This window comes from Hyperoodon ampullatus (genome assembly GCF_949752795.1).
Source record: "Hyperoodon ampullatus genome assembly, chromosome: 5".
NCBI lineage: Eukaryota > Metazoa > Chordata > Mammalia > Artiodactyla > Ziphiidae > Hyperoodon > Hyperoodon ampullatus.
In genome coordinates this window covers 74,274,766-74,293,977 of record NC_136918.1, presented here as the reverse complement: position 1 = coordinate 74,293,977, position 19,212 = coordinate 74,274,766, and the positions used below count along the sequence as shown (strand labels likewise).

General features: G+C 52.6%; 1 protein-coding gene across 1 annotated transcript in view; it reads right to left on the bottom strand.

Moving 5' to 3' along the window:
- The window catches only part of LOC307053767 (death-inducer obliterator 1-like), a gene marked incomplete at both ends in the record, with an annotated part of 102,464 nt that extends 84,280 nt beyond the window's left edge, over positions 1-18,184 (bottom strand). Inside the window, 10 exons of the mRNA XM_079705250.1 lie at positions 18-546; positions 771-906; positions 1,170-1,274; positions 1,434-1,550; positions 2,087-2,246; positions 2,494-2,971; positions 13,214-13,427; positions 14,216-14,428; positions 16,364-16,685; positions 17,349-18,184. Of these exons, the coding sequence (XP_079561376.1) occupies positions 18-546; positions 771-906; positions 1,170-1,274; positions 1,434-1,550; positions 2,087-2,246; positions 2,494-2,971; positions 13,214-13,427; positions 14,216-14,428; positions 16,364-16,685; positions 17,349-18,184 (3,110 nt within the window). The remainder of the gene's footprint in view (positions 1-17; positions 547-770; positions 907-1,169; positions 1,275-1,433; positions 1,551-2,086; positions 2,247-2,493; positions 2,972-13,213; positions 13,428-14,215; positions 14,429-16,363; positions 16,686-17,348) is intronic.
- Between the last annotated feature and the right edge of the window lie 1,028 nt (positions 18,185-19,212).

The following is a 19,212-nucleotide window of genomic DNA, read 5'->3' as shown; positions in this document are numbered from 1 at the left end:
ACACACGGGGGCAGCACCTGATGCTTGGCGACGGCGGGACCGACAGCAGGTATCTGGGCTCGGGCAACGTGGACGGCTTGACCAAGATGGACTTGGGCACCGTCACGGAAGTCGGCAGAGGCTTTGGGACATCCTGTCGGGGCTCTGCTGGGTGGGCGCTGCCTGGGCGGGCTGCCGAGGGAGCCGTGCCCGTGCTCGGCCTGCCTGGTGCAGTCCTGGGGTCTCGGCCGGACACCGTGACTGTGGTGAGCACTGCGCCGCCACCAGGGGCCGGACAGGGGGCGCCTTCCAGGGCGGAGGGCTCGGGGTGGCCATCCCCTGGAGGCACCGGGAGGGACTTTCCCTCCAAATGGGCGCGAGCAGGGCTTTCCAGGTCTGGCTCCAAGGTGTTTTCAGGCAGAGTTTCTGGGGCCGCATCATCGGCTGAGCTGAGAGCAGGCTCAGAGGCAGAGCTGTCACGCTTGGACTTTGAGTCCTCCTTCTTGGCACAAGTTGACCACTTTTGTCTTTGCGGAGCTGGCTCATCTTCCGACGATGGAACCTGACCTGGAGAACAGAAGGCAGGCCTTCATCATGAAGTCCCACACATTCGAGAGCAAAGGCTTCCCATGGGTAGACAGACGATCACTGCTTTAAAACAACAACACTATAAAGGTAGGGGCTCACTTCCTAGGCTTGAAGAAACGATTCTAGCCTTTCCACTATGTGACTTGGTTTGAATGCAGCCATCCTGAGAAGGGTCTCCACAGTCTCCCCCCAGATCTGCTCACCTGTGCAGATCTTACAGTTCCGGTCAAAGAGGTGCGTGCGGTGCTGCCCGGTCGTGTCTTGCAGCGTGCCGCCGCCAAGGCCCAGCAGCGGTACCACGCTCCTCTCGGGGGCCGCCTGCACCGATTCTTGCTGTCCCTAAAGCACAAGAAGCAGAGGAGGTCATTTCTTTTCCAGCCCCTCTCCAAATTAGCAGCACCCATGGAAAAAACATCTCACGTGATTAAGAACCACTGAAAAAAGAGGAAAAGGACTACTGAATACAAGTCCTCGAGAAGCAATACAACTACACACACTTGTGTCAGCTCAGTGTCTTGCCCAGTAATTCAGGCACCTAACAACGCCTGGAACGGGATCATCTTTGTCAATTCTCGTGAGCACTGGAAATCCTAAACGCTTACATCACAATCTGATACTGGCGGAGAATCTTCCATATCGGGAATAGTTTCCGGTTTAACGGTCGGCTTCTTAGTCTCATTATGCAAGTTAGTTCCGGACTCCATCACCTAAGATGAAAAAGACAGACAAACGTGAACCCTTAGCCCTTCTTTCCCAAGGGGACTCTCTCACGCCAACAGGCTATTAATTCACTCTGGGGTGGGGTTGGGGGCGGCGTTGGTGTCAGGCTTCTGGCATCCGCAGCCGCCTCTCCCGTCGGCACACACAGGATTGGACGATCTCTCTTTCCACATGGAAAGCCCTTTGGAGACAAGTTCTTCTGGCTTCATTCTCACAAGTTTTGCCAAAGAGATTTCTTCACGCAGAACACGATGCAAGAGCCCCTGTAAACAAACATCTCTTGTTCACTCGTTCAAAACCCTCTAAGATACTAGAGAGGATGTGGAGGTGGGCAGCAAGGCAAGCCCCTGCCCCGCGGCAGGACGAGGGCCCGGAGCCTCCCATCGATGCTTGGAGAACAAGGGCCCTGAATTCGGGCAGCTCATCTCCAGTATCCCACCGCACTAACCCTGCTACAAAGACCACTTCACAGAAAACACAATTGACTGAAGAAGGTACAGTGTTAGGGACAAAGGTAGAAGAAATCCCTTCTGCCAGGGGGTTAACAAGGCGAAATGGAAAGTCAAGAGTATGTGCCCTGCTTCTAAACACAGGCAAGAGGTCAAGAGGCCGATCCAGACAGCGTGGGCCCCGGCAGGCACACAGGCGCGCAGGTGGCAAGAACCTCAGCTGGCGAGCGCCTGGCCCCACGGGAACAGCATGCCACTCACCCGCAGCCGCAGGGGGACCCAGTGCCCTAACCCAGGCCTGGGCAGCCCCTGGCCAGGACTGCCCCAGCTCCTGACGGTCGGACACGCACCTGGTTGTTGGGGTCCTTGAGGTTGAACATGAGGCTGCGGTACTTGCTCTTGTACCGACTGTCTGTGACTCGGAACAAGTTAAACATCTCCTTCTCGAGGTGCAGTGCAATTTTTCCTACTTCATTTTCTGTTATGATTAAGTCATCGCCGTCAGTGACTCTAGATGGAATGAAGAAAGCCCCACGGTAACTGCTGCACTTACCATGCCACATGGGATCTCAGCTCCCCAACCAGGGATGGAACCCCGGTGCCCCCTGTAGTGGAAGCGTGGAGTCTTAACCACTGGACGCCAGGGAAGTCCCACATGGGACATTTTTCATAAACAGCAGGGCCATCGTGAAACAACCACCCTTTACGTGGAAAACTTTCCACTTTAACAGATAAGAAACAAAGTGGAACAGCCCACCTTTTCCACAAGATCTCCTTCAAGGAGCGTCGTATGTTTTGCCGAATTTGAGAATTTGGCTGTGACGAGGCGGGGCGCGCGGGGCCCAGGCATCCCGGGGCTGGAGAGGCCAGGGGAACCGAGGTGGTCCCAGGCTTCCTGATGGCGCCCACCGAAGCAGCGGAGCTGGGGAACTTTCTGGAAGCAGACGTGGCAGCAACAGGTGCCAGCCTTGCCTGCTTGGCCGAGGGAGCGCTGCCCGAGGGGGAGGGGGCAGCCGAGAGCCACGGCCTCTTGGGGATGGTGCCCTTGAACCCCGGTGGCAACTTCTTGATGGCCGGTTTGGCTGCCGCCGCATTTACAAAAGGAGGGGACTTCTTTGGAAGGAGACTTCTGGGCGAGGGTGGCTTGAGGCCCCCCGAGGAGCCTGGAGGAGCCACCTTCTTCGGCACCGCCGCCACCGCCGCCTTGGCCTCTGCGCGTCTGTCCTCCTTCACGGCTGAAAGGAGAGGGGCCGCTTAGTGAGGCAGGGGTGCAGGGGACCCCACACAGCATGTGCACCCGAAACCAGCAAAGCTAATAACCAGGCATCACTGTGAGACAGATTTAAAGAGGATTTTTAAAGTAACTGTTAAATTCACAAAAGGAGTGTAAACAGGGCTACCAGCAACATTTACGATAGTGAATATACTTTGTTTCAGAGAGAAACGCTTTAGTATTAAAACTTTTACTCCAACCGATAAACCAGTAAGCTATCAAAGGCTTGATTTGAACCGTTAGCTTAGCTTGGAACTCCAAGGCCAAATTTCGCTGTATCAAGAGAAGGCATAGATTTCAAAGACCACTCGCATGGAGAGTCCCAGTGCAGTTTTTGGTGAACAGGAGCTTAGAAACTCTTTCCAGGGTGGATCAGACACATTCTCTTCGAATGCATATCCAAGCCCCACCTCGGGGGCCCTTGGGGCACTGGAAGGACTAGCGAGAGTCCACCCTGGGGTTAGGGGCTCACAGGTGCTCATCGTCCTCTTGGACAAGAGTCAACTGGACACGGTTAATAAATATAGAGAATGTTGGCAGAGAACTGCAACATGGGGGGAGACCAGTTACTTTTACACTAGGAGCTCGGTGGCAGGAACGCCACCTGCTGTCATTCACGTTCCCATTCACACCCCTCTAGTAGCAGCTCGCTATTGGGTAAGACAGTAGGTTAGCACTTTTAATGCAAACAAGGATTACAGCCCAAAGCCAAAATGAGAATCTTTATGCCAGTACTTCGCATGGACTGATTCCACTTAATCCTGTATCAGACCATCAGAATTACAGTCAGAGGCAAGCAAGGAGGTTCATCCTAAGACCAGTCCCTCGGTCTCAGGGGCGGGCGGCCCAGCAGACGTCCATGGGGAGCCGTGACGGAGAGCTGGGGCGTGTTCCCAGATGGCCCCGCTCAGGCCCACCGCCCAGAACGTCTGGGACCCAGGGCAGAACGGGGTGGGGGGGGGCAGGCAGGTCCAGGGAGCAAGCCAGGAGAGCACAGGGACACCACCTAGGGCCACGTCACACAGGACCGACGGAGAAGCCGCCTCCCCAGGCGCAGGCTTTTCTCAAACTACCCACAGCGCAATGAGCCCCCACATGCTAAACAGGAGACTTCGAGATGCTCTAGCAGCCTTCCGATTTTACGCAGGGGTTGAACACCCACCAATGCCAGTCGGCTGCCGGTGCCTCTTGCAACTCTCCTAGTGAAGCAGGGAGAAAATCTGAAGTCCGGGGACAGAGGTGAGACCCTGTCTACAAATAAGGCCTGACCCCACAAGAGCCCCCAAGGCGTTCACAGCCTACACCCTGCGTGACCATCCTGGCGAAGGGCCGAGCGCTGCCCTCAGGACTGCCTTCCTCCAGCACTGGTCAGGCCAGTTCAGCCACAGGTGTTAAAAGCCCAGGGACCGCAAGAGTTTTCCATTTCATAGTACAGGTGAAATTACCTATGTTTAGAAACGTTGCAACAGCGCTACACACATCCAAAACTTAGAACCGTGTCAGAAGTACTTCATTGTCATCAAGCAACCATCCTGACTGCAAATCTCCTATTTTCATCTCACAGAGCAACCCCCCAACCTTATGTCCCCTTGTCCACGGTGTCCCGATCACTGGCCCCACGTGTGCCGGCACCCCCGGGCTATGCTGTCCAGGCTTTCCCAAGACCACCTGCTCCCCGCTGAGCAGCACGCTTGTGCTCTACATCCACCCTGCTGGCTGTCACCCACGTCCCGTCAGCAAGTCACAGCTGTCTGACAAAGGAGGAACTGGCCACGTCATAGGAACTAAGAACTATGTTTCTACGTATATTATTCATCAGCTCAAATCCATATTCCTAAGGCGCTACCATACCTCAGTACGTAGAAACTTATCTTTACCAGCTCAGCCTTGGCTAACGGGGTCCACAGCACCGAATCCAGGCGGGGGGTGGGGGGAGAGACTGCTAGAGCTTAAGTTAAATGAAATGGACAGAGGCCCCTCTTCTTGGGGGAAGGAACGAGAGTGGAGTGGAGCAGGACGCGGCGCCAGCTGTGACTGCCAGCAGGGGAAGAAGGAACAAACCCGTCCGGATTAAAATCGAGTCCTAAAACCAGCTCACTCACTGACTTTATACGAACTTTGCTGAGATTATTTTAGTAGCACACTTTTAAGCAACTCTAAAAAGCTGGCCTAAGGGGCTTCCAGAATTCTCAATGAGGCACCCATGATGGGGCCTCAAACAAATCTTATCATGTGACATTTACATTGTTTCAAGTGAGAATTCCTGTCAACTCCGAACACATTCACTCCCTAAGATCAACGCTCCTACTGGTCTAACCGGTGTTTTGTCTCATTCAGGGAAAACAGAAGCCAGGAGCTTAATTTTAGGACATTCACAGTACAGGTGATTAAAGGGACCTGCTATCCAAGAGTGGTAACGGCAAATGAACGTACTCTATTTAAAAAGCAGGGGATGGCTTTCCTTAACCATTGTGCGGCTCTTCTAGAAGATTAGCTGCTTCTGGCTTTTAAAAGTCAACTTTCATTATCCCTCACCTGCGTCTCAGAGCGTATGTAAGTATGATTACAGAAATAAAAAGTTGGTCAAATGTGGAAACTGGTGGACCCCAACAAGTCAGCTCTATCCCTCTTCTACTTGGAGGAAAAATGCTCAAAACAGAAAACAGTTGCATGTGGTCCCACCGTCAGCTGGATGCGGGTTAGCTGCTGCTGGAATGGCAGTGACACCATGTAGTGCCAAAGCGTCTGACAGCGACAGAAGCATTACTTCTGAGTAGAGCTAAAATCACATTTGCAAATTCTTCATCCAAATTCCCTTTTAACTGTATTATGTGTATACATTCACAGAAGAGCAAGGCGTAAACAACCGACCTCGAAGCGCCAGTTCTAGAACAGGACAGCAGCCCACCAACCCCCGGCAGAGTGGCTCCAGCAGTGGCAGGGCCCCCAGTGCTGCCAGCTCGAGGCAGGGTGACCACCTGCCCACGTGCCGGACAGAGACGGCCTCCTCGGAACGTACACCCAGTCTGGGCCATCCCGGGGGCTGCCGATGGGGAAAAGAGTGGCCCGAGTTCCAGGCCAGGTGCTGTCTCGGGGAGCAGATACAGGAGGAAAGGCTGGCCGGTGGCCAGGCCACCGCCCCACATGACGTCGTTTCTGCTGGGTCTGGCCATTGGTTTCTACTGGAAACGACTTGTTTGTGGTGAAGCCCGGCAGGAACCAGGCAGGCCGGTGCGCTCAGGGACCAGCAACAATCTAACTGGCTAACTTCCCAGTAAGCATGAAACTGGGGGCCTTGCCACACGGCAAGGTGGGCCATGCTGCTATGGCATTGCTGGCCACTGGGTGGCACTGGTGGGCCTTCGAGGGGACAGGAGGAAAAGGGAGTGGAAGCTGTGTTACTGGGAGCAGCCAGTGCTGTGCAGCAGCACAAGGAACCGGCGCCTGGCAAGAGCCGAGTCGCACCGCACAGCACAGCATCGCGCGGCCCGCGCCCACTCACAGCTCAGTGACAGCCGTTGCCGGGGTGGGCCCTCACAGGGACCACTGAGAAACCCTGAGGGACGGTCACTGCTTTATACCTTTTGTCCTGCCCCAAAGAGGTGCCAAGTTACCCTACAAATCCCCAGATATGAGGCTTTCAGTCACACTGACACGGTGCGGGGTAGGGGGGGAGACACTACTCAGAATGATTGGCTGTAAACGCCAAAGGAAGCGAAGAGCTTCTGATGTGACCAGGCGCCAAGCAAGCCCTCGTGGTGCAGGTCGGAGCGTCCCCTCCCCCCCGCCATTCCCACAGGGCCCCAGATCCACCCAGGCTCAGTGGTGAGGCCGAGGCAGCTACCGCCACAAGGCCCGGGTAACGTAACGGGACCAGCCAGGGCTCAGAGGACACAGTGGACCAGCGGCAGGGGTTGGGGGGAGTGGACTCTGCTCACTGTGACATCGGTTCTAATTTCAGCTCAGCCTGACACGTGTACGAAGACGCTTCTCATTACAACTTTGTTTCTTGGCTGTCAAGACTTTAGTGTGAAAATTCAAGTAGCAAGAGAGAACCATTTTACTTTTGTGCCTTTGCTTAAATAGTTTGCAGTGAATTATTCCTGTAGAAGTTATGCTTACACAGAAACAGAGACAATCCCCACCCAAGACTTGGGAGGCCTGATCTCCATCTCTGGGGCCCTCACGCCAGCTGCCCTCCATCGCTAGGGGTCTGTATGTGGGTCCACAGCCAAACTGCCACGATCTGGGGCTACACAAAGCTTGTCCAGATTGACTTTTTCTTACTGATGTGCAGTATTTGAGCGACTTACACCTCAAGAGAGGTGCACAGAACCGGCCGTAACAAGCTTGCAAAAAACCAAGTACGCCTCCGGAGGCAAATGGACCCTTCCTTCTTTTCAGAGTTTCACAGATTTTGAAAACCAAAAGCCAATTCACGTTGGACTGGTAATATATGAAAAAAATGGTCACATCATCCTTCAGCACGAACCACGAGAAGGAAACGGGGCCGAGGCTGTGTGTGAGGCAGGCGTTCCACTCTCCTGTCTACGCCAACTGGACTGGCGGGGACTGGCCGCCAGACCTGACACTCAGCTGCAAGTAGAGCTGCTGCTTTCCCTCATCTCCAAAACCCGCCAACAGGCACTTCACCACTTTGACAAGGTTCAACTTTAACTGTTATCTGTGCCTGCACCATCTGCTACTTCAAGCAACATGATGGGGTCGAGGGCGTGATAAGACTCTGGGGCACAGAGCCCGCGGCACCTGCTGACCCCGGCGGGTTTAGCGGCCGTTACCTTTGTGCTCGTCTTGCTGACGCCTCCAGGTGCACGGCAACGCCCCGACCTTCGCTGACAGAAATCAAAGTGGAAACCCTTCTTCTCGATCTTCCAGGTTTACTTCTTTAACTTTCAGAAGGTAAGACTATGACTACGTGCACGGTGAGGTGCAACACGCAAAAAATCAAAAACATTACTTTACAGCTTCAAGTGTACCTGAGACTCCTACACCGTGTGGGAGGGTTTACAGCTGCATCTTCAGAAAGATCCCTTGGGACTCGATGCCACCTAAGGGACTCTGCCGCGGGACCGTCTGTGAACAGTGCCACAGGAGATGCAGAGCCCCAGAGGCCACATGAAGGCCAAAGGGCAGGTGAGGTGAGCAGGACCAATCCCGCTAGAAACTTCTACCCCGACCCCCCGCTAAAGCACAAGAACTAAGGGGGGCAGCCAGGATACATCTGAGGGTCTCTGTCAGAAAAAGTACATGTACATGCAAAACCTTCCCTGCACTAATTTTCTGAACAGTTGGCTATTAAAAAAAAAAAAAACCTGTAAAAAGTAAAACACTTAAAAATACAAGAGAATGCCAATGACCAAGAAACTTCCAGGTATTTGGATAACATTAAAAACAGCTGTCAAGGTAAATCCTTATCAGGACAAGTTTTGGTTCTCTCTCCAAATGGGGGGAGCAAATTGGTGAGATGTACAAGGCTGCTTTGTCCCCACCCACATTTTTTTGCCACTGCAGATCTGGAAGAGACAGAGAAAAACAGCTCGTGTAGCTGATAAAACATGCCTCTCCCACCGTTCCATTCCTACCAAACACCCCTTGGTCCAGGCAGCGCCCCCCATCTATGTCACCATGGGGACCTGTCTTCTCTTACTACCTGTGAAGCGTGCTCCCGGAACTCACACCACCGATCCCTGTGAAACCCGCGCCCCCAGATCCACTTCGCCACAGCACAGGAACCGGACATGTGGCACACGGAGACCACGGGGCAACGCTTACGTCAGGGCAGGATGCTAACACATCACTGGACCTGGGTGCACAGGTTCTGCCAGGGGTCCCCATTTCAATTCTCAAACCTACATGGAACTGCAGAAATCTGATTTCCCAGTCAAAATTTATTCAGGTCCCCAGAGTTTCAAGTCATCTCGGAGCCATTTAGGGAGCCCCCAACATGGGACCATGTACCTATGCCTAACACAATTCCACTTCCAAACCCTAACCAACCAGGGCCACTTTAGAAGAACATCTTCAGCCCTCTTCGTGCCTGTGCCTGGACAGTAACGAGAGGCGATGAAGAGGAAACAAAGAGAAACCATGAGGAGGACTACGAGACACAGGGACCTGGGGGGAAATACAATGGCAACTGTTTCCCTAAGTTACACTGTTTTTGTTTTCAGAAACTCTGGAAAACAATTTAAAAAACTCATCAGAGAACAAGTGGGTGTTAATCCCATCACTGTGAGGACCTTAAGATCCACTGACTGCCCCACGAGAGAAGCAGGTCAGAGCCTCTGTGTAGCAAGGTCTTGCCCACGATGCTCAGGAAAGGCTGCCCTGAACCCACAACCCAAGGCCAGTGCCAATGGCCTGGGAGAAGTGGGGTGGGGGCAGAGCACCTCCAGGGGCCGCACACTGGCTGCCTAAGGATCCACCCAAGACCTGACCCGAGTCCAGGGCAACAGGGAAAACGCCCCCTCCGAAGAGCTGTCCCGGCATCACCTGCACCCAGAAACATATCACGCTCTGCAGCCAGGGAGGCGGCTGGGGGCGTGGTGGGGGTGCAGGGCTCTGCTGAGTGTGTGCGGGGGGCCCCCTCCCATTGTGCCTGTGTGTGGGGACCCACGGAAGGTCCACAGCCACTGCCACTGTCAAGTAATGGTTTGGGGAAGAGGCAGAGGCACAGCTGCTACTCACCGAGGCTCAAGTCGGGTGTTGACCTTCGACCTTTTACACTCCTCCCAATCATCTTTTGGGAAGAGGACATTTCTGGGATAACAGAAAATGATCAGAAGCAACTAGCTCAACAGCATGTCCCTTATGCAGGCTACAAGCTGTGGCTATCCATCCACGTACTTCTGAGACGTAAATGTGCTACAGTCATCAAGACAGTGTGGTGCTGGCACAAAAACAGAAAGATACATCAATGGAACACGATAGAAAGCCCAGAGATAAACCCACGCACATATGGTCACCTTATCTTTGATAAAGGAGGCAGGAATGTACAGTGGAGAAAGGACAGCCTCTTCAGTAAGTGGTGCTGGGAAAACTGGACAGGTCCATGTAAAAGTATGACATTAGATCACTCCCTAACACCATACACAAAAATAAGCTCAAAATGGCCTAAAGACAGAAATGTAAGGCCAGAAACTATCAAACTCTTAGAGGAAAACATAGGCAGAACACTCTATGACATAAATCACAGCAAGATCCTTTTGGACCCACCTCCTACAGAAATGGAAATAAAAACAAAAATAAACAAATGGGACCTAATGAAACTTCAAAGCTTTTGCACAGCAAAGGAAACCATAAACAAGACCAAAAGACAACCCTCAGAATGGGAGAAAATATTTGCAAATGAAGCAACTGACAAAAGATTCATCTCTGAAATTTATAAGCAGCTTATGCAGCTCAAGAGCAAAAAACAAACAACCCAATCCAAAAATGGGCAGAAGACCTAAATAGACATTTCTCCAAAGCAGATATACAGACTGCCAACAAACACATGAAAGAACGCTCAACATCATTAATCATTAGAGACATGCACATCAAAACTACAATGAGATATCATCTCACACCAGTCAGAATGGCCATCATCAAAAAACCTAGAAACAATAAATGCTGGAGAGGGTGTGGAGAAAAGGGAACACTCTTGCACTGCTGGTGGGAATGTGAACTGGTAGAGCCACTATGGAGAACAGTATGGAGGTTCCTTAAAAAACTACAAATAGAACTACCAGATGACCCAGCAATCCCACTACTGGGCATATACCCTGAGAAAACCATAATTCAAAAGGAGTCACGTACCAAAATGTTCATTGCAGCTCTATTTACAATAGCCCGGAGATGGAAACAACCTAAGTGTCCATCATCCAATGAATGGATAAAGAAGATGCGGCACATATATACAATGGAATACTACTCGGCCATAAAAAGAAACGAAATTGAGCTATTTGTCAGGAGGTGGATGGACCTAGAGTCTGTCATACAGACTGAAGTCAGTCAGAAAGAGAAAGACAAATACCGTCTGCTAACACATATATATGGAATTTAAGAAAACAAAACGTCATGAAGAACCTAGGGGTAAAACAGGAATAAAGACACAGATCTACTTGAGAATGGACTTGAGGATATGGGGAGGGGGAAGGGTAAGCTGTGACAAGGCGAGAGAGAGGCAGGGACACATATACACTACCAAACGTAAGGTAGATAGCTACTGGGAAGCAGCCACATAGCAAAGGGAGATCAGCTCGGTGCTCTGTGACCATCTAGAGGGGAGGGATAGGGAGGGTGGGAGGGAGGCAGACGCAAGAGGGAAGGGATATGGGAACAGACGAATATGTATAACTGATTCGGTTTGTTATAAAGCAGAAACTAATTTAAAAAAATGCGCTGGGAAGGTGGTCAGTGAGGAGGTGATGTGCAGAGGAGGGGGGTGGGGCAGAGGGAAGAGAAACCTGGCCTGTGAGCAGAGCCACCACCTCCTTGAGGCCGGGCTCCCCGCCCCTCCACCCCAATCTTCCCTCAAAAACCGGGAAGTCAGAACTGGGGATAAGTAAGCAGCCACCCCTCCCCCAAACCCCCGCCAGCTTTCCTTTCTCACTGTGCGCCCTACATCTGACTCCACACTCCGAGCCTGGGGGCAGTCTCCCGATTCTCGTCCACAGACATGGAAATCAACTGAATTGAAATCAATCACCCAGGGTTTTGTGGCTACACCTCGGTTTCCCTTTCATTCTGTCACGTGCCTATAACCAACTGAGAACATTCAGCCCAGGATTCCAACATGATGGCTCCCCACCCATTCACAGCTGGGCGATGCTTATATTTAGGTCCACTCGTAACCCCTGTAGAGGCGCTACGGTGTAGAGGTGCTACAACTTGATGGATGTTTGCGACACGTTGTTAGCATGAAGTTTTTGGATCAAACAACCTGAGGTGTATTGAGACTCATTTTAATACAGCAACTGGTTAATTCTATATTTAACCACTCACTCCAAAAATCCAAAAATAAATACACAAATAAATATGTATAGAGACATATACACACACAGTATTGCTTGGCACTTTACTTGCAACTCCATTTCTTAGGTCTTGGGTCATTTACATTCTCAAAATGCATCTAGTTATGCAGTCTTCTAACCACACTACATCCACGAGGCCTTCCCTCAGGCCACTGGCCTCAACAGCCCGCTGAGAGGAGGAAGCAGCACGTGGCTATAATCCTGGAATTTAGGGCCATTTAACCTCTTGTGCTTTTAAAAAAAGTTGCAAGAGTATAAAAGATAGCATAAATAAAAACACAAAATGACCTTAATCATAGAAAAATAAGAATAAGATGTGCCCCAGAGCAATTTAAATTTCTAAAATTTAATTTTGGAGAGTGAGCTGAGAAAAAGAAGAAGGAGAAAAGATTCAAGTTGCATGATCTCATCTGGGATTGCAAAGGTCTGTCTGAACTTGAAGCCTGGGTGGCATGACCCAGCAGTGCACGCCAAGACTCCTGGCCTGGGTGCTGCTCAGAGTGGACAGACATTGTGCTCACTTACTTTCAAGCACGGGAAGCAGGGTAAACAGCCTTCAAGACTGGCATGTGTGTTTCTGTTGTGTGTAGTATGTGAATTGGACATTAAAAAAATTCCGGTTCGGTCAAGAATAATATAACTCCTGCAAATCATGCTTCAGTTGAAAATCAGCTACAACACTACTGTGCTAATAGTAATAGGTTCCCACAATATACAAAGAAGTGAGGGTCACGTGTGCTGGGAGCAGACTGTGTGGAAAGGCCCCCGCGTGGAGAGCCCACGGCGGTGACGGCGCAGTGGTGAACACCTGGATGACGGCGGACCCTGAGTGCCGGGCAGCGCGCCCCCTTGTCAGATTCTGCTGAAGATACTACACATACTTACCAGAGCCTGATAATAAAGAAAAGCAATTAAAGACATCAGTCGTCGGAGGTGAGACATTCAGCAACGGGGCTGGTACAGCTTTTTGGAAACACGGACAGGAAGTCCCGACAGACTAAGGATGGGCACGCGGGGCTCAGGAGGCCTCCTGGACTTGGGCAAGGGCTTTGATCTCTGCAGGTGCAGCAGAAAACACGGCTAGAACTCCTAGCTCTGGACAGGCCCGAGTGCACGGCCGTCCAGAAAGACCGGGAAGGGTCCAGAGCTCCCCGCCGGCTGATACATACATTTATACAACAGTGGCGGCCAGGGGGCGGCAGTCTTTTCTGGCTTTACTGCATTGTACTTGTGGTCGCTGGCCCACGACGGCGTGCTGCTCTCACAGGGCGGCTCCTTAGCGAGGACCTCACTCCTTGGAGGCACCACCGCCACCTTCCTCGCTGTGTTCTCCTTCTTGTCTGGAGCCGGTCTCTTGTGCACAGAAGAGATTTTAATGCCTGCCTGGATAATCAGTAAAGCCCCAATCATGAACGAGGTCAGAAATTAACCTTTGTGCATTTCACTCTGCAGTGAGGGTCACGACTCAATCAGCTCCTGGACCATCCTAAGCCCAATACACTGCATCTGCTCAGCAGAGGGCTTGGCTACTCCCCCACATCCAGCAGGCCCGCATCAACATCCGAACGATGACAAGGTCCCTGACACAACAACCCGTCAACCTAGCATCCTGATGACGCGCTAGGCCGCCAGGATAACCGAGGGGCCGTGGAGTGAGGCAGTGAAGCAAGGCGGAGAGCACGACAGACCGGGGCCCCGTGTGAGAACGCGCCCAAGCAGCACTGACAGGCAGGAGCTGCAGACACAACAGCACGTGGAGAAAGGACAGGCGTACAAACGACATCCCTGTACCCTACCGGGCACTCAGTGCGGTGCCCCCAGAACCCACTGGCCACCCCGCTGTGTGTCAACTCCCCGCACAGACTCCAGCAGGGACCACTCTCCTCCCAGCGGGGCTGGCGTGTGGGTGGACAGCTATTCCACGCAGCAGCCGGTTCCCACGTTTCTATCAGTTAATCCCTCGGCAGGAGGCGGAGAAGGAAAACATGAGAACACGTGCCTATTTGTCATTTCGACAAGAACACTGGTGGGCAAGACGGAGGGCAGTGTGAAGGTGCCTGCACCCCGTCCGGGCCTGTGTGCCCTACACTCTCCAAATCAACCCACCGAGCCTGTAAGCTCCAGACGCTCATGGGTTGAACTACACAAATGGTTGGTTTCAGTCAACTTACCTGAACGCTCCATTTCTGAAGAATGATTTTTTCCGGCCTTGTCTTGGGTTTCTTTTTAGGTTTTGGTTTCTGATCTTTCCCTGCGCTCAGGAAGCGCATGGTGGCCGCGGCGTGTTTCCGGATACACTCGCTGCTGCAGTAGACAGAGTCGGGCTGCGCCACGCTCGAGCACCCGGGGCCAATGCATCTGGCGGCACCAGGCGCCTCTAGGACCTGCAGGATCAGACGTGGCTTCAGTGTACTCACCCACCGGGTGGGTACGGCACTTTGTAACAGAACTATTTATGGTACCGAGATGACTGCTTTTAATCATGTATGAAAAACTGTGAATAAACATGTACCTTTGTTTATTCAAAACACACACATCTACCTCCCCTGAGGAAGGCCCTCGGCTTCTTACCTGCCCTTCAGCCACGCAAGAAGGGCGGAACCCTAAGCGGACCCGGCGCTCACGCTGCGCACTTCTGAACACAATGGGGTTTCACACCACAAGTAGGTTCCCTTATCGGGCAAATGGGCAGGGATTTTACCAACGCATTAAGATCCCAAGTGAGAGGATTCTCAGTTAGTCCAAAGGGTCCAACTTCATCAACTGAAAACCCTTCAAAGAGGAACTGAGCCTCCAGAAGATAGAGGATTCCACTGCTGCCTCTGCTGAGAGGGCGCCCATGCCTAGGCTCGGCGGGCAAGCTTGGGAGACGACACCCAGGACACCCAGTTAAACGTGGCTCTCAGAAACAACAGATCACTTTTTGCTATTATCAGGCCACAAAAATTGCCCGGGATATATTTTTCATGCTAAACCAAGTCAGAGCTTTTGGAAGTGGATCTTTCCCCAGCCGAGCCTCTGATACCTCAGGCCCCACAGACACCTGGAGGGCAGTCTTGTAAGACCCAGAGCAGAGGGGGCCCAGCTAAGCCAGGCCTGGATTTCGGAGCTAATAAATGTGTGTTGTTTAAGCTGCTGAACAAGTCTGTGGTTGCCTGCCGTGCAGTAGGAACCTGGTTCACTACAAGGGCTGAACACAGCTGTCCATCATCACTAGAGCATGTTCTGATGGTCGAGACTAATAACATACATGAACATACCCCTCCAATGTACTGGAGCAAAATCTTAAATCTCAAATTATGCACTTAATTGTTTTTCCTCCACAGAATCCAAGTTTTGCTCAGAGAAATACTTAAGTTTCTGGGTAGTCTCAAACACATCAGCAATCACAGGACGTTTCCTACTGACTTCCATTTCCATTCATTCTCTTCCTTACCAGTTCTCATCATACTTCCACTCGATGCCTCCTCATACGCCCGTGACAGGTAAAATTTAAACGGTCCAGCCCTCGAGGCTACCTCAGTGCAAGGGGGAGACGGCGGGAAGCTAGGACACGGCCACCGCAAGGTCGTCTGCATGCCCAACACTGGCTAGAGCACGGGCTGTGGGGGCGGCATGGGCCCCCAATTCAAGGAAGGCCTGGGGTGAAAACATGCTCTGAGTAGGACGATCATGAGAGCCTCAGACAGCTCTCAAGATGCACGGAATCCATGACAAAGCATCACGGCCCTTGGGCAGGAGACACGAGTGAACAGACTTGGGAAAGGAGAAAACACAGCTGCACAAGCACTGGTGAGTGGGAGAACACCATAACAGAGGGCGTGCCAGCCGCAGCTGTCTTGTCAGCCTGGGGACCTGTGCGGTCACCACCGCTGGCCTTGGCATCTTGCTGCGAGGCAGGGACTAGACCACTGGTTCTCTCAAGGCGCTGACGGGTAATATAGGTGCACACGTGCCCCCGTGACTCAAAAATAATTTTGTTTGTTCACATATGTACGTCAAACTCCGGATCCATTCATGAGAAAACTTAAGGGAAGACTTACAAAAGTGAGTCCACTTATGGAAAATGTTAAGTCAGTAATAACAGCATAGGAGATAGATATGATTAACAAACATAGAGAAAGAATAGACAGGCGTGCCAGCCTTAAGCAGGTGCATGGACCTGGGAGCTCGCAGAGCCCAGCCCCGCGCCCAATGCCACTCCTGGGAAAAGCTAACTTATCTCAGGAAACAAACGCTTCTGTCTTGATGTTTCTGCCAACGGCAGCTGAGGGCTCCACAGTCACCTCTACCGCTGACCTTGGGAGACAGGTACTTACGGGCTGGAATATCTTGAGTTTTTTCTTGCAACTTGGGTTTGCAGCTTTCTCAATTCTAACCTTAATTCCTTGGTCTTCATTCGATTTCTGCTCCACGATTCCTAGACTTGTACAGTCCATGCCGTCGGCATCTGCAGGTCTCGACCTCGAGTCCTGCGTGCCTGTGGTCTCGGAGCTGGGCTCGTCCTGCACTTGCAGGATGGTGCAGTTTGGGCAGATGTAATCCTGCCCGTTCCTTTCCAAGAGCCTCCCTCGAGCCTCAGAAATGCCCACACAGTCGCCATGAAACCATTCTTCACATCGGTCACAGCGAATCATAAACCTGGAATGATAAAATAAGGAATGGAGATTATTATTAGTATTACGAATGGAAAGTGAGAGACCAACTCAATTTTAAACACAAATCAAATTTCAACATTCTATTATGAAAAAAACAAAAATATTACAGACACGTGGACAGAACAGAATAAAGAGCATCCACGTGCCCCTCTCAATTTTACTAACATTCAATCAAATTTGCTTCATCTTTTCTTTCAGGGGAGCACTCTGCCCTGGACACCACAGTTCTTGTCCACAGGAGGGCAGCCATGCCTTTACCCGCCCCCTCCCTGAGCTGCCCCAACGTCCACACCACAGCCCAGTCGCAGCCGCTCTGGAGCAGCGTCACCCAGCGAGCTCTCTGGGACAGCAGATCCTCTCTGGTCCAGGCCGCCCTGTCTGTGGCTGTTGGGACCGAGGCAGCCAATGTCCCACGCCAGCCCCCACCTTGGTGGAGGGTGTGGCTCTTGGCAGTGCCCACCCATGCCGTATTTGTTTTTGTTTTTTGACAATGACTTGCTCGTCTTTCCCAAGAGAACAAGTCCCTCATTCAGGCCACCCTGGGACTCTCTAAACTAAGACGAATGGAAAACCCTCTCTGGCAATTTCCACACCTCGGATTCCCCCCCGGAAGCCTGGGCAGCCACTTCATCCCCCCACGACCCACCTGTTGTTGTGAGGCTGGCGGCACAGGCAGTACAGGGCATTGGGGTCGTACACTTCACATGCGGGCTTGTGTCGGACTGCGTCTCCGGGTTCCTCTGCATTCCCCCCTGGGGCCGCCCTCCCTTCCAGCTGGCTCTCTCTGTCCATTTTCGCCGCCTGGGACGCAGCCCCCAGGTCGGCCTCCGGCTCCTGCGGGACGGGCCGCGAACCCTCCATCGCATCGCCTGCCTCAGCATCCACGGTCTCCACCGGGTCCTCCTCCCGATGCTTCTTCCTCAGGCGGTTCTGGATGCCCTTTGGGGGCCTGTTGGTGGGCTCCTGCTCGCGCTTTCTCCGCAGGCCATTCTGGAGTTCTTTCAAAGTCAAACCGTCACTGTGGCTATTGGAGGTGTCAATCTCGTCGCCACGCCCTCTGGCCTTTGCCGAGGAGGCCGTTCGTTCCTTAGCACCCGTGCAGCCAGACCTGGGACCGCTATTCCCATCCGAGGTGCTCTCCATGCTCCCCTCGGAGGCGCTCTCCGCTTCTGTCACTGGACAGGATGCCGGCTCCACTGAGGCCTCTAGGGACACGGAGGTGCCCCTCCGGCCCCGGCGCCGAACCGTGGTCAGGAACTCCTCCACCCGCTCCGTACGCTTCGGCTGCCTTCCGCTGCGACGCAGCGACGGGCTCTGCTGCTGCCCGGGCAGCGGCTCCAGGGAATCCACCTCCGCATCCCTGGCGCCCTCGCGCTTGCCGATGGTGGTCCTCCGGAACCTCCACGTCTTCCTGAACACTTTGCTGGTGGGCTTGATGGCCTTGGGCGCGTCCTCACCACTCGGGTCATCCTCCTCGTCCATACCTAACAGGGAAATGCAACCAAACCACGCCAGGCGTCAGCCAGGGCCGCGGTCCAGGCCCAGGACCGGCACCCACCAGCCACGACAGCGCACCAGAAGGGGCACCACCCGCACGGAGGAAACCCAGACACAGTGAATCGCAACAATTCTCCACCTACAAAAACCGAAGGCTTTTCCTAAAGTGCGCTGAGAGGATTCAAGGTGATCTCTGAAGAAAAGTGTAACACTTACGGAGCTAATGTTCAGTAGAAAAACACAGCTAGCAAACCAAATCTGTGCATCTGTCGACTGCTGAGGACCAGGATTTGTACAAGATGTAGCGGGGAAAGAGGAAGCGAGCAGCAGTGCTGCCAGGACAGGACAGGGTGGCGGGTGCCTCGGGCTCTCCCGCACAGAGACGCGGGGCCCACCTGGCTCTGCCCGCAGAGCTCGGTGGACAGAATGCCGTGCTGGCTCCGGGCCTAGTGCTTGGAAGCCCCGAGCTGCGTGTGAGACGTCTGACCACGCTGCTGGAGGGATCACGTGGAGATGGGGGATTCGGACCCTGAACACCCACACCCAGCCCCCGCTGAGCCCTGCCCAGATTCCCGAGCCACGACTGTGTTGACACAAGATGGGCCCATCCAGCTCTGCACGCAGGGTCTGCAGCAGCAGACCATCAGGACACTGAGAAAATACTGACCCACGCAGCACCTGTGGTATTTATTTCTTCTCTCCTCTTTCTAACAGACTGTTTAAACGGTCGTGTTTGTGAAAACTTCACTCCTGTTTAAAATGAAAAAGCCTGAAAAAGATAGTATATACCTTGAGAATTTTTTCCCAAGCTGCGCGGGCTTCAATTACATTTAAATGCTAACGATGACTCAGGTTTTACGCCATGATCCATCCCAGGGGAAGGACTAGTACAGAATGGAAACCTTCAAACAGAAAACACACAAAATTAAAAATCACACGTAACTGAACTCTCTTTTTCGTTCCCACTAAGTATGGTCACCTCCCATTTCCATGTCCAGCTCTGCAACTCCCCC